Here is a 15921-nt window from a genome sequence, read left to right as displayed (position 1 = left end):
GGCATGAAAATATATTTTGTTGAACTGACAGTAAAAGAAATAGACTTCAGTTTCGAGTATAGCCTGCATATGTTGCAATGGAAATAATCTAGTTATATTTGATGGGGTTTCATAAATGATAGACTTATTATTTAGGTAAGATGGATCTGCTTTATTAGTGATTTTGACAGGGATGGCAACAAGTACAGATGAAGTGGCATGGCATGATTGCTTTACAAAATAACACAATAATTTAAGAAAACAAATCAGAGCTCCAACTGTGTTCAAAGAGCCAACAATTCTGGATTATGGTGACATCATGCAAGCCTGGATGAGACAGGTCAGGAATGATTCAGACAAGACACAACTCAAAGTTATTTTTGAAAAACAGGCTGCTTTAATTTTCATTGCTGGTTGAGGGGCACTACAGTAGTAGTAGATACCAATCAGTACGAGTCACTGGCAATCAGCCATTCACTTTTCAAAGGACATATCCAATATCATTATCATATCCAAAAAGTAGCAACTCCACAACATATCGTAAAGACAGGCTCAGATTACAACATCTTCAGGTCAGGTTAGCTGTTAACTTTCTCTTTTCAAGGAATTTGGTGCCTGACACAATCAGGACAACCCAGGTCATTTGAGAATGAGGAGCTATAAGCTACTTACCAAAGGATGCTGGTGTAGCTTTTCAAAGTCTGATCAGAGCTTAAGCCTGCTGCAATCTGAGCCCAGGTTTAGAGACAGAATAATGTCCTAATCAACACAAAACACTCATCTAAAACCTGAAGAGGAGATTCTGTTGATTATTACTGATCTACCCATGTAGGTGAGGTGCAGGGGTGTAGGCCTGGAACACAGTAGGAGAAGGAGAAAACAAAAGGATGAGCTCAAAGTGTAGCAGAAACCTTGAACTAGTCAGACTGATCTAATCAGCAAGGAGAGCAAAGGGAAGGGAGAGCTGCTGTCACTGTGCTACATCTGCTGGGTGGAGTTCCCGTTCCAGGTGTTGTTGTCATCCTCGCTGTCCTCCTGAGTCCGGAGCCTGCAAATTTTACCATCTTTCTTGAAGTCCTTGGGCTGTTTCTCCAGAGTGTGCTTGGAGAGTGTTTCTCTGAGTTGACACAGAAGAAAATGGCAAAATACAAAGTGACAGTATTACCACATATACAGTCTATACCTACTGTATATAACAATAAAATCTCTTTGTTCCTATCAAAGAGCATTGATTGTTGTGAAGTGCTGATCTAACTGACTCGTAATCCCATAAACTAGCAGCATGGTAAACAGTAGCACAAGCAAAGAAGATTTAAACTCACCTAACTGGCTCTACTACATCAAAAGCTGTCACATAACAATATTGACTGTATCCTAAGTTTGCTTTATCCACCATAAGCTAATGGTTAAACCAGACCGAATAAGACTATAGCAGCAGAACCATGAACAATGTTGTGTTTTGTTATTTTCTCTTTGTAAGAGAATGAGCAAGACATTTTTTTTACAAGTTACATAGTAGTGCTTTAAGAATGTTCCAAACTGTTATCTCTCTCTCTCTCTCACACGCACACGCACACACACGCGCACACACACACACACACACACACACACACACACAGGCACTAAATGTTCTGTACAGAATTCAACAAAAAGTCTGTGGGGTTCAACCATGTACATCCACTGGTAACCATATATTAAACATACAAAGCTGATTCAGTTTTAATTCAGTTGTGATTTAATTCTGATTAAGATCAGAAAAAAACATTTTATTTGCTCAGGAATGACAATGTATTGGGAATGATGAATTAAAAAAAACAAACAAACACATTTAATTTTAGTTTTAAGTGCTCTTTCATAAATATCCCATTGTGGTCACTGTCACACCAACAACAGTTAACACAAGCATGATGCATTAGTGGCCTAGGGATGGAGGCATTTGACAGTGATGTGTTGATTGGAGTTCCAGAGTCAGTGTCTTCCATCTAAATTTGGTGTTTTCAACAACACTGCATGGATTCAAAAGTGTTAACCCCCCAACTTTAGATGAATTACACACAGAATTTGGTTTTGATCTGTGGTTGCGGATCAATGTGGTAGTCAAATTTCTGACACATATGAGTGAATCCTTACCCCCCTACTGCTGTTTTGCATACTGCTGTTTACAAGCCCTCACCTCTTTGGTTTGTCAGAAGCTGAGTTGGTATAAGAGTTGGACTGGTGGGTGGGGTGTCTGGCTGATGCTCCAGCAGGGGGTGGGTTTGTAAACATGAAGGAGCTGAGGAATCTCCATACAGCCAGCAGAGGATAGAGGAGTGAACCAAGGACTGCCCAGATACCACCCCCAGAGGTCTGGACCACTGCATTACCTGGTCTGCCTGACTGCTGAGAGAGAGAGAGAGCATCCAAATAATGTTGATACAGAGGCACGTTTATAAGTCGTTCAACATTTTCGGACACACATTTATTTGTGAAGAGCTAGCCATGCTGTTTCCCTGTGCATCCCTCTGCAAAGCTAAGATACTTTGGTCCTGACTACAGAACATCAAATAATTTCCAAAAAAAACATTCTTTTAAAGTGTCAATGAAAAGTGCCAGTGTTTAAGAATGTCACAGTGACATCCAAGAGGATCAGGTAGCTCTTCTGAGCAGCATGCACTGGTCTATTTAAGGTAATCAGGGTCCGGTCAGTTTAGGCGGCAAGTTGACTGAATGAAACATAAAATGTGGACTCTGGTCTACTCACCGGCAGAAGCACGATGGAAGCACTTGGAGCCAGTTCTAGTTCGAGGAGAGTCTTGTTCAGGTCTTCACTAGTGAACTCCCGCCGAGGGAACATGGTGGCCAGGGAGAAGTTTCCATAGCGGTTTCCCACCTCCTAAGACAGGGGCAGCACAAAATATTTCAGAGTGATTCTGAATGAGGAGACTTACAGCCATGTGATACACTTTAGTATGCTATCACATTATTCAAAGATGTGAGATGTCATGGTGTGGCCACCATCATCATCTGACCTCAACCCCATTAAGCACCTTTGGGGTATCCTTAAAATGAAGATCTATGAGTGTGGGCGGCAAATGAAAACATTATGTGTATCATAATTTGGAAGACAGTGTAAATACTTCATTCATGATTTTGATAGTGCTCCTTTTAATGAACAACTCTGCCTATTTCACATGAATGCTCACATAACTGAAATTGAAAACCTGGAATTATCAGGATTATAAATGTCACCGTGAAGTAGGTAAGATTTGTGATACAGGCCCTAACCTCTGCATCAATAATGCACTAATGACTTGATTATGTAAAAGTGAAAACTGATTATCTAGATGACAAAAGATCAGACTAAACTGTAAATTTTGTTTACTGTGGCATCTCTGAATGTTGTCTTGGGTTATCAAAATGTAAGTAAATGCATGCTGCTGGGGGCTGCAATCACTATTGAGGATCCTTCTCTTGTTTATTCAAGTTAATGTGTCTGTGCAGAATGAGTAAGACACTGATGTGTTGAGTGAGTTGAGAAATAAGCTAGTTGTTCAGTGCCATGAGAGTATATAAGCATTGATTCTAATTTCAGGCAACAGTGCCCGTCTTATTTTGTAAGTGATACTTCACAGAACCCATTCAAGACTACCTGCTCTCCGGTTTGATCCATGGCCCCTGCAGTCTACATGTCAAAATATCCCTGGGCAAGACACTGAACTCCAAATTGCTTCCCATACTGTGCCATTGGTGTGTGAGTGTGCATGAATGGTTATCGATCCTAGGTGGAACCTTGAATGGTATTCTCTGCCCCCAAGGGAGGGATGGGAATGGAAAACCAGAACCCTTGAGAACCAGTTCTGATAGTTGTGCATTGTAAAGCAATGATGTTAAACTAATGTGTATACGCTGCTGTAACAAGAACTCATAGTGAAGATGAAGAAACTGCTCAATGTACAGCTTCATTTCACAAAGACAGGTGATCATTTCAAGTACAGGTGGAAACTCTAGCAATATACTGAAACACATCTTTCTCTACAATGTGGGCTTAAATTCCAGGAATGCTATGTACAAGTGCCACTGCTTCCCAACTGAGCAGCACATCTGTTACAGAGGGTAAATATCCTATCTTTCAATAGCATTAGTGCCATGCAGGCAGGCTTAGTAGATTTTTTCTTTGACTAAGAAAACCTAAATGAATGCTGTTAAAATATTCTCTCACTTCATCAGTTCACCAGAATCATCAGATGATACAGAGGCCGAGGAACCGATAAACAGAATCAATAGTAGCACTGGCATCAATAAAATCTTGTTAATTACCATCCCTACGTAAGAGCTATGACACTGGATAGCGCTGCTGGGACAGTCAACCTGTTGTCATTGCCAGCTTATGTATTTTTATTTCTTACTCCAGTGTTTATTGATAGTGTTGATACTGCATTTGGCTGTTCATGTGTTTCATTGCAAGAAATATACAGTTATTTCCTGTTGTGTAGCTAGGGTTCAGCTCTTGATTAAGAGGCTCATTCTAAACACTCTAAAAACTTATTTTCTGAATAGGTTCACCAGGTTTGCCTTCTTTCCGGTGTTTCACACATTCACACCAGTAGGACACTGTAAATATATTAGGCTTCACTGGAGCTACGGTATACGGTATATACCAATTTACAAATTCTGTATAGAATGAGATTTGTTGTATAGTAAGATTTGTTATTAATTTATTTTAGATAATTATGACTTGTCTAAAGTAGTGCTAGTCTCACATTCCTGCTACCATGATAAACAAACTTTCTAATTCTATTAATATAGCTTCTGTCTCCATTTACTGTTACCAAACAAGTATTAAATAAATATATGGCATGGTTTATGCTCATATCTTAAGTAGTGTGGTTATGTAATATTAGGTGTGGGTTCAGTTCCGGAAGTCAATTACTACAGAACACAGGTTGTCCTTGTAGTGACACAGAGAGCATTGACACAAGCTTCACTGATAAGAGAATATGATGAAATCGTGGGGATCATCTCAAGGATAGTGTACTATAATTTCTGTCAATAAAATTATGACAACAAATACAACAGTGACTGTATGGAAATACATAGTCAAACAAACCTGAACAGCAAAGTGCCGAGCCTCCTGCAATCTGCTCTGTGAGGGGAACTGGTTGGTGAAGGATGAGCCGTCTGGGAGGCGAAACTGTATCCTTGCTATGGTACTGAACACACACACACACACACACACACACACACACACACACACACACACACACACATTTATATTCAACACATTTCATAGAAGCAGAAATGGGTTTTATGCACAGACACCTCAGGCAATATCTGTCTTGTTGCACCATTTTCTCTCTCATATGGCCTCAGGATTAGCAACAATCCTGTATCTGTTATGCTTGTCCATTGGAGTAAGCCTTTGTTAATAATTAGTGACTACCACAGTGGAAAGGCTTCCTTAACAGCTTTCAGACCATTTGGCCCAAAAACTATGAGCAAAATATTTTTTTACAGCAGACTTGCTCAAGCAGGAAATGTTAATAATGGAATGCAGCCATGACCAATGTCATTAATTAGTGTGCTCATTTTTAGTGACATGCACTCTTATAATCTTAAATGTATTTCAGTTATGATTCTTCTGGACTCTGACTCTGAACCCTGGGTAATGACCAGCGCCGTCGCGAGTGGCAGCCCTTCCAGCAGCTCCACGTGTGTTGTGTGCTATGTTGTACTTTGTGTACTTTTAGAGCTTTCAGTGCTCTTTTTTGTCACGGATTAACCTCTATCCTTCGGATATGGATTTTAACAAGCTTAAACTTGTTTATTCGAGGAAACCAACTGCTCGCTCTGCAAACAAAGTCCTGTGCTGGTGTGGTTCCCCAGTTACCTGACCAGGTGAGGAGGCTGTATCGAGGCTGCAGAGCCGGTGCTAAGCTAAAGGCTAAGTGGCTAGCGAGAAAGTGGAGATACAAGCCATCATGGGAAATGTGAACTCACAACCGAACAAAATTGATGAACTGGCTGCGCTGGTGAAAAATGTCAAGACCTACAGCGAGTGCAGTTTGTTGTGCTTTTCTGAAGCGTGGCTCACGACAAACATTCCAGATGGCGCTACCCGGCTCCAGCACAGTCAGGGCAGACAGAGACACAAAAGCCTGCCGGAAAAGAAAAGGAGGAGGACTCGCTATATACATCAACACAAGATGGTGTAATCCTGGGCATGTAAGCACCAAAATCTCCATCTGCTGCAGGCATTGAACTTATGGCTGTAAGTTTGCGTCCTTTTTATTTGCCCAGAGAGTTTGGACACGCCATTGTCGTTATTGTTTACATCCCTCTGTGGGCTGATGCGGAGGTAGCGTGTGACGTCATCCACTCTGCCGTTGCCAAACTACAAACACAGCATCCTGAGGCCATTGTGTTGATCTCGGGGGACTTTAATCACGTGACTCTGGACACAACGCTACCTGCTTTCTTCCAGTATTTGGACTGTAACACCAGGGGAAATAGGACTATTGACCTACTGTATGCAAACGTAAAAGACGCATACACCTCCATCCCGCTGCCTGCACTGGGGAAAGCAGACCACAACCTGATTCTGCTTCAGAATCACTAGAAACCAAAAGTGAGGAGGCTTCCCAACAACCACATGCTCATTTGGAAGGTGGTCTCCTGAGGCAGGGCAGGCTCTGAGGGATTGCTTTGCAACTACAGACTGGGATGTACTGCAGGGGTCACATGGTGAGGACATTGAGGGGGCTGTGAACTGCATGACTGGCTACATCAACTTCTGTATGGGCGTTGTTGTTCCCGTAAGGACTGTATGCTGCTATGCTAACAACAAGCCCTGGATCAGGAGTGATATCTAGGGCCTTCTAAACCAGAAGAAGAGGGCTTTCAAGTACAGTGATCAGCAGGAGCTTAAGCGTGTGCAGAGGGAACTCCAGCTCAGGGAGGTGAAGGAGCAGTACGGAAGGAAGCTTGAGCAGAAGTTGCAGAACAAATGCATGAGGGAGGTGTGGGACAGGATGAAGATCATCACTGGCTGCAACTCGAAGAAGGGTGTCACCATCAAAGGAGATGTGGAGAGAGGGACCCAGCTGAACAACTTCTTCAACAGGTTTGACCACTGCAACTCATTCACACCTCAGAGTAGTACTGCACCCCCCTCCCCACCCTCTGTTCTCTCTCTCCCTCTAGACACCAGCACAAAGGAGACCATCCCCCCACCCAAGATTACAGCAGCCCAGCTGTGCGGAGAGCTGAGGAGGCGAGTATCCCCCTGACTGCTGAAGGCCTGGACGTTGGAGCTGGGAGACCCCTACAGCGCATCTTCAACCTGAGCCTGGAGCAAGGGAGGGTCCCTCAGCTGTGGAAAACATCCTGCATCATCCCAGTCCCAAAGAGACCAAAACCTGAGGAGCTAAATGACTTCAGGCCAGTTGCCCTGACATCACACGTGATGAAGACCATGGAGCAGCTGCTGCTACACCACCTGAGGCCACAGGTGCGCCACGCCCTTGACCCTCTGCAGTTTGCTTACCAGGAGAAGGTGGGAGTGGAGGATGCCATTGTCTACTTGCTACACCGATCCCTCTCCCACCTGGACAGGGGCAGCGGCATGGTGAGGATTACATTTCCCTTTTGGACTTCTCCAGCGCCTTCAACATCATCCAGCCTCTGCTCCTCAGAGATAAACTGACAGAGATGGGAGTAGGCTCACACCTGGTGGTCTGGATTACAGACTATCTGATAGGCAGACCTCAGTATGTGAGACTGAGGGACTGCAGGTCTGACACCGTGGTTTGCAGCATAGGAGCACAGCAGGGGACCATGCTCAGACAGGAGGAGGAGTACAGGACACTGATCCAGGACTTTGTCACATTGTGCGACTCCGACCACCTGCACCTAAACACCACCAAGACCAGGAAGATGGTGGTGGACTTCAGGAGGCCCAGGCCTCATCCAGAGCCTGTGACCATCAAGGGGGACTGTGTTGAGTTTGTACAGACCAACAAATACCTGGGAGTGCAGCTGGATGATAAAATGGACTGGACTGCCAGCACAGATGCTCTGTGCAGGACAGGACTGTACTTCCTCAGAAGGCTGGCGTCCTTCAACATCTGCAAAAAGGTGCTGCAGATGTTCTACCAGACTGTGGTAGCAAGTGCCCTCTTCTACACAGCAGTGTGCTGAGTAGACAGCATCAAGAAGAGGGACGCTACACGTGTGGACAAACTGGCGAGGAGAATAGAATAAAATAGAAAATAGAATAATAATTCTATTTGTATAGCACTTTTCATACACAGAAAAATGTAGCACAAAGTGCTTTACAGTCAAAGATAAAATAAAGAAAATAAAGACCCTCCCACCTCTACCCCGTCCACACACACCCACACAAAGCCACACATAAGATCACACAATCAACACTCACGTTATATCATGATGAAATACATACTGAGGAAACGCCATCTTGAATTGAAAAGAAATGAAATGAGGAAACACAAGAAATATATTTAAAATAAAATAATAATAATAATAATAATAATAATAATAATAAAACTGAACAAAATTAAAAATATATATATATATATAAAATACAATAAAATAAATAAAATGAAATAAAATACCTAAAATTGCTTAAAAGCCAGACTAAAAAGGTGGGTCTTAAGTTTGCTTTTAAAAGTATCAATATTACATGTTGCCCTCAGATCTTCAGGCAGGCTATTCCATAAAAGGGGGGCATAGCAATAAAAAGATGCCTCACCGTATGTTTTGGTTCTAACTTTAGGTACTGTTAAAAGGCCACTTCCAGAAGATCTGAGGGCTCTGCTGGGTTCATATGGTAAAAGCAAGAAGGAGCAAGACCATTCAGAGCTTTAAGAGCTTTATAAATCAATTCTAAAATGCACAGGAAGCCAATGCAGAGACTTTAAAATCGGTGTAATACGAGCTCTCTTTCTGGTCTTTGTCAGCATTCGAGCAGCTGAGTTACGAAGTAATTGAAGTTAGAAAATACTCTTTTAGGGAGACCAGAAAGAAGAGCATTGCAGTAATCGAGCCTGCAGGTAATAAAAGCATGAATAAGTGTCTCTGCATTGGCTTGAGAGAGAAAGTGGCGTACTTTGGCAATGTTTTTCAAATGACAAAATGCCTTTCTTGTGACTTCCTTTATATGAGCCTCAAAATTCAGTTCTGTGTCAAATGTTACGCCAAAATTGTGACTTGTTGACAAGGGCTAAAAGAGACAGCTTGTAGTTTGCTAGCCAGTTTCTCTCTCTGGTATCCTGTACCAATAACTAAAACCTGAGTTTTGTCCTGGTTGAGCTGTAGAAAGTTCTCTGCCATCCAAGATTTAATGTCTGTAATACAGTTAAAAAGGACATCAAGTGGTCATGTGTCATCAGGAGACACAGCGATGTAAAGCTGTGTGTCATCTGCATAGCTGTGAAAGTTGATGCCGTGCCTCCTGATGGCATTTCCAAGTGGTAGTATGTCTGGCTTAAAAAGGGCTGGACCTAAAATTGACCCCTGGGTCTTAAAAAAGACACAGAAATGATCTGATAAGCCCACATCCGCAACAGAGGAAACCTGTACTGACAGGCTATGTGTTATAACCAGGTCCTGTATTGTGGGTGGGCTGTGTAACATGTTGGATAAAATTCATGCAGTTAATTAAGTTTAAAAAATCTGAACTCAAAGAGTCTGATTTATTATCCACATGAATGTTAAAATCACCCAAAAATAATAATCCTGTTATATTTAGCATGAAAATTGAGATGAGTTCTGAAAATTCTGTGATAAAAGACATACATCGTTTGGGTGGTCTGTTGATTGTTAAACATAGTGTGGGAGGGCTGCTAAAAAGAAGAGTGATATTAAAAAGACATGTATTCACTAAATAAAATGTTCTTAAAACCATGTGCTGCTAAAAGAATTGTGGCTGTCCCTCCTCCTCTTCTACCATTTCTAGTAGAATATGAAAAGTCATAATGGGGGGGTGAAGCTTCAATGAGGGTTGCAGCTTCATCAGTACCAAGCCACGTTTCAGTTAAAAACATACCATCAAGATTCTTCTCTAAAATAAGGTCATTTATCTCACTTAAAAACTCATTTGAACACTTGACATTTAAACTTGAATTCTATTGCATTGGACATTTTTACTTTTAACCCTCTGGTGCACAGCGGTCACTGCAGTGGACAGCTACTAAAACGTAAGCTTCTCTTTAATGCATTGGTTTCTACGGTGGAACTGCATATCAGCCTCTAGAGTGCTCTCTGCTGCCATACTCCATTCAGGTCAATTCATTGGTCAGTCGGTGTAACTGCAAGTAAAGTATATGCCGACCACTGCTGACATATCCTGTCAATCCTTCTATGCTGGAAGAGCCCCACTGGTAAAAAAATAAAATAAAATATGATGATATACAGTAACATCTAAGGAAGGATATCATCTGTTTGGAATATGAAATTTTTATGTCTAATATGTAGAAAATTACGATTAACCATGTTTCCAATGAAGTGGACATCATGCTTCACTGTTTCTTGTGACTGTTTTGGTTATAAGTCAGTGTATAATTGTTATATTTATAAGCTATTCATTTAAAATATGCATTTTTGTGCAGATTAGCTGTAGTTTGTGTTACTATAATAATTATTTTATCGTATTTTGTAGACTTCAAACGCAGCAAAGAATAAGGCAGCCTACAGAATAGTCCAGGAAATTCCGTCCAGCTCCAGTGATGATAAGGACAGTGATGATGAGTGTAGTGACAACAGTGATGAGTGGCTGCCAGAGAAGAACAGAGACATAGGAGCTGAGGATGATGGAGATACAGACAGTCAGGATGCAGAAAGTGAGGATGATGAGGGGCAGGATGTAGAGGAAGGTCAGCATGATCAGGGAGCTGTGGAAGATGGGCACATGGGACCTGACCATACTCAAGCCCGCAAAAATATCTGGAAAGTCCACCAAGACAATGACTTTGATGGAGACTTGCCTCCTTTTCTAGGAGAGTGTAAACTGAATGTGGAGGGAAGAGATCCCATAGATTTCTTCAGACATCTGTTTCCAGCAGATCTTGTTGATGATATAGTGCACAACACCAACTTGTATGCTCTCCAGAAACGGAAAGAAAGTCTGGCAGTGACAGGAGAAGAAATGCAGATTTTTTTAGGGATCAACCTGATCATGGGGTACATTCGGTGTCCTAGGGCACGAATGTACTGGTCTAGTGAGGATGGCCTTCGTCTTGGAATAATTGCAAATGCCATGTCTGTAAACAGATATGAGCAAATCCTGAGATACCTGCACTTTGTGGATAACTTGACTTACCAGCCAGCGAACATGGATAGGCTCTTCAAAATAAGACCATTGCTAAGTGTACTTCAGGAGACATTCAAGGCAGCAGCAGACTCTGAGGAATTTCAGTCAGTTGATGAGCAGATCATTCCTTTCAAAGGCCTACTGTCCATCAAACAATACATATCAAAAAAGCCCAAACCCTGGGGAGTGAAAGTGTGGGTGAGGGCAGGAACCTCAGGCTATACAAATAGATTCAAAGTGTACCAAGGCTCTGAAAGTAGTGGTCGCATCAGTGGATTGGGAATGGCTGGAGATGTGGTGATGCGTCTTTGTGATGACATAAAACACAAAAATCACAAGGTGTTTTCTGATAACTTCTTCTGCAGCATTCCACTCATAGAGGCCTCGAAAGACCAAGGCATCTATGGCACAGGTACATGCAGAGCAAACAGGGAGCAAATCAGAAATTCAAGAGTGAAAAACAACTGAAAGAAATGGGCAGAGGAGCTTGCTCTGTTGTCAGCAATGATACAAACATCACTGTCACACATTGGCTCGACAGTTTAGTCATCCACATGGTCTCGTCCTGTGCTGGCCAGTCCCCTGAAGATATTACCAACAGATGGGTCAACAAGGAAAAAGCGATGATGATGGTCCAAAATCCCTTCCCTGTGGCCCTTTACAATCAACACATGGGTAGGGTTGATCTTGTTGACCAATGTCTGGCAATGTACCCCCACAGACGTCAAAACAAGAGGTGGTACGTCCAAGTGTTTTTTCATTTTTTGGATGTGACCATTGTAAATGTCTGGCGCCGCTACCTGATGTCTGGTTTGGAAAAGATGAGACTCCTCCTCTTCAAACCTTCTGTGGCTCATGCACTGATAAATAGTGGCACCCTCCAGCAAAGCAAAAGATGAAGACCCAGTGGGACCCCACAACCCGTGAAGCGGAGAGCAGTCACCAAAGCAGCCGTGAGGACAGGTTTGGCACAGGATTTCACTGGCCCCAACTCACCGAGATGAAAAATGCAAACAGATGCCATGATGCTGCATGCACACGGAAGACCAAATACATCTGCATGCAATGCTGTGTGCCACTGTGCCCTGGATGCTTTGCGAACTTTCATACAGCCTAGGTGTGATGAACATAGAAGTGTTTGGAGATGCAGAGACTAAAATGTCAGTTCGTGTTTTCTTCCAACATGCTAATATAAGGGCTTGGTAATACTGTCCTGAATCCTTATAGAACTGTGGAGACTCACAATAATGTTTCTCTTGTTGGAGATGGTTTGACACATTCAGGTGTAAGATTCACGGCTATGAGTATCATTGGTTTTCTTATTCAGGCCTAAACATTGCGCCTATACAGTGTTGAAATTTCCAAAAAATTGTTGATATGTTTTTCAAAGCATAAAAAGAAACAAGTGTTTGTATATATACAATAGAACACAAGTTAATTCATTTTTACAGTAAGTTCACCATGTTTTATGTTGAGTGCTCAGGCGCATGTGGTCCATTGGATTGGACATGTCTGTAACTTTATGAAAAAAAATCACATTTTTGGAAAAAAAAAAGTTGAACATTTTTTTTCATGTCCTGAGAAGAATAAAAACACTTCAGAAAAAAAATCTTGACCAAGGCTTTCATAATTCGTGCATCAGAGGGTTAATTCTGGTTGGGCACTTTTATTTTTAATTCTGTTTGCCCTGGACATTTTTACTTTTAATTCTGTTTGCACTGGACATCTATACTTTTAATTCTGTTTGCACTGGACATCTTTACTTTTAAGTCTGCTTGCACTGGACATCTTCACTTTAATCCTATTTGCACTGGACATGTGGACATTTTTACAATTTTTACTTTTAACTCTTTGCTTGCTGTGCTTTTAGATTTTTTATTGCATGCCTTTTACTTAAAATTTGTGGAATATGCTGGAACTTGTGAATTTCCCTTGGGGATGAATAAAGTATCTATCTATCTATCTATCTATCTAGAACAAAATTGCGAATACAGGGAGCCGAAATGATTTTCCTCCACAGGGTGGCTGGGCTCAGCCTTAGAGACAGGGTGAGGAGCTTGGACATCTAGGAGGAGGCTGGAGTAAAGCCGCTGCTCCTCCACGTTGAGAGGAACCAGTTGAGATGGTTTGGACATCTAGTGAGGATACTTCCTGGATGTCTGAACATCCTTGATACGCTGAAGGGATAATGTCTCTTGGCTGGCCTGGGAACACCTCAGGATCCCTCAGCAGGAGATCGTGGAAGTGGTTGGGGAGAGGGCTGTCTGGGCTTACTTGCTGAGGCTGCTGCCCCCGCAACCTGGACCCAGATAAGTGGAAGACGATGAGTACGAGAAAGGAATGAATGTGCTGCTAAAGAAAAAGAGATTGAGGATGCTCCAATAACTTTTAGAGCTGGTGTCAGACAGCATTCTGGTTTTCCCATTTCCAAAACTGACAATGGTGAAATAGAAACTGACAACACGAAACAATTTGCAAATACTGCCAGAGGACGGTCAACTACACTACATTAAACACGTAGATGAGAAGCCATTTGGTGCATTGCCACCCAGACAAAGTACTCCAATCACAACAACAACAACACATGGTACGAAAAAGCTTCAGTTTATCCAAAGGATAAACTGTCTATGTCTTCCTGAAATAAGCATTTGTAGCCCTGCTTCCCCATAACAGTCTCATAACAGTCTTCAGTCCCTCAAGAAATAACACGATGCATCGGTGAATATGTAAGACTTCAGGCCATTTTCTGTGGTTGACAATGAAGAATTTCTGAGTTTAGTGAAAATGTTGGAGCCAACATACAATTACATCAAGGGCACCCTTCAGTCACACAGTGATACTAGCTCTGGACCGAGAGGCAAAAGCTAAACTGACACAGAGCCTCAAAGAAGCAGAGTGCATCTCAGTAACCACAGATAGGTGGACTTCGCAAGCCACTCAGCGTTACATTAGTCACAGCTCATGTTACTGTCAGAAAATGGAAAATGAAAAGTGTTGTCCTACAAATGCAGCCTTTGAAGAAGCACATTTAACAATGCTTTAATCTCTCTTATCCCTAAAAAGGATAGAGATACAGCAGACTCATCTAAGTTCAGGCCAGTTAGACTTCTTGGGGTAGACTAAGATTCTGAAAAAAACACTGGCATCACGCCTAAAGAAAGTATTACCCAACATCATAAATAGTGACCAAGTAGGTTTCATCAAAAATAGATCATCAGCTGATAATATGCGAAGGTTTATACATCTTATACATATGAATTGTTCTAAACCAGTACTGGTGGCAGCCTTCTCGCTTGATGCCGAGAAGGCTTTTGACCGGGCAGAATGGGGATTCCTTATGGCAGCTCTTTCAAAGTTTGGGTTTGGGCCTGGATTTTGTTACTGGGTGAAGGAGCTCTATTCCAACCCAAGAGCAGCTGTACTTACAAATGGCGTGATATCGAATTTTTTTTCTCTCTCTAGGGGAAGAAGACAGGGCTGTGCCCTCTCTCCCCTGCTCTTTACGATTGTTTTAGAACCACTGGCCTCAGTGATCAGAACTTATGTTAGAATTAAAGGTGTGCGTGCAGGGGCGAGAGAGCATAAGTTGTTTATATATGCTGATCATATTTTAGCAGTGATAACAGACCCTGTTAACTCTTTACCAGGGTTACTTGATTGTATTGACTCCTATTCTAAATTATCAGTGGATAAGATAAATTGGCACAAATCAGAAGGCATGCCGATATCGAATACATGTTACTCAAGTGATGTTGCTCCGTTTAAATTCAAGTGGATGCCTTCAAATATGAAATACCTTGGTATTCAATTAAATCCAAATCTGGAGGAAATAATGCTTGCTAATATGGAACCACTCCTCTGTAAGATAAAAATGAACCTGGATAAATGGGAAAAATTAACTTTGTAGGGGAAAATTAATGTGATTAAAATGGTGGTTGCCCCACAATTCAATTATGTTTCCATGATGTTGCCTGTTGATATATCACCACAGTTGTTTAAGCAATTTGATAGAATTATCAAAGATTTTCTATGTGACAGAAAAAGGCAGAGAATCAATATTAAGAAAATGTGTTCACCAAGAGATATGGGAGGAATGGCTCTCCCCAAAATGAGACTATACAATCTATCATTTGAAACGTCTAGATTGATTAAACACGATGGGAACGGACCCAGAGCCGAGCTGGATCAAAACTGAACAGGAGCTAGTCAGCCCCTTTAAACCTTTGGACGTTCTTTCACATGGTCCAAGTTCCAATGGTTGTGAGTTCTCTTCAAACCCAGTATTGGCTCATTCTAAGGCAGCCTGGAGAGAGGTACACCGAATGTGTGGAGTATCTCACTTTAGACAACCATATGCCTCTCTGTGGCATAACCTGGCTGTACTTATTGGGAAAAAGTCTGTTTATTGGTATCAATGGCTTACAAAAGGGATATACAAAATAAATGATCTGTACCTAGACGGGGTATTTCTATCTTTTTCTGACCTTGTACAAAAATATGATCTGGAATATAGAGGTAATTTTTGGAAATACTTGCAAATCAGAGACTATATTACTAAAGGCCAATTCATGCAAGATAAAAACCCAGTGTTGGACCTTTAGGATTTACCTTGCACAGCACACAGGGCAGCTGTG

The 15921-nt window shown here is 41.9% G+C and overlaps 1 protein-coding gene across 2 annotated transcripts in view; it reads right to left on the bottom strand.

The window, feature by feature from the left end:
- Positions 1-124: 124 nt before the first annotated feature.
- The window catches only part of ubxn4 (UBX domain protein 4), a 48209-nt gene continuing 32412 nt past the window's right edge, over positions 125-15921 (bottom strand). The window contains exons 10-13 of one of the 2 annotated variants that reach the window (XM_076747007.1): positions 5069-5171; positions 2723-2854; positions 2153-2361; positions 125-1096 (exon numbers count right to left, since the gene is read on the bottom strand). In XM_076747007.1, the coding sequence (XP_076603122.1) occupies positions 958-1096; positions 2153-2361; positions 2723-2854; positions 5069-5171 (583 nt within the window). In that variant the 3' untranslated portion in view covers positions 125-957. The remainder of the gene's footprint in view (positions 1097-2152; positions 2362-2722; positions 2855-5068; positions 5172-15921) is intronic. The other variant, XM_076747008.1, reaches the window with a different exon arrangement.

This window comes from Chaetodon auriga, chromosome 13, assembly GCF_051107435.1.
Source record: "Chaetodon auriga isolate fChaAug3 chromosome 13, fChaAug3.hap1, whole genome shotgun sequence".
Classification (NCBI taxonomy): Eukaryota; Metazoa; Chordata; class Actinopteri; order Chaetodontiformes; family Chaetodontidae; genus Chaetodon; species Chaetodon auriga.
The sequence above is the reverse complement of the archived record's forward strand: the minus strand, read 5'-3'. Positions and strand labels throughout refer to the sequence as shown.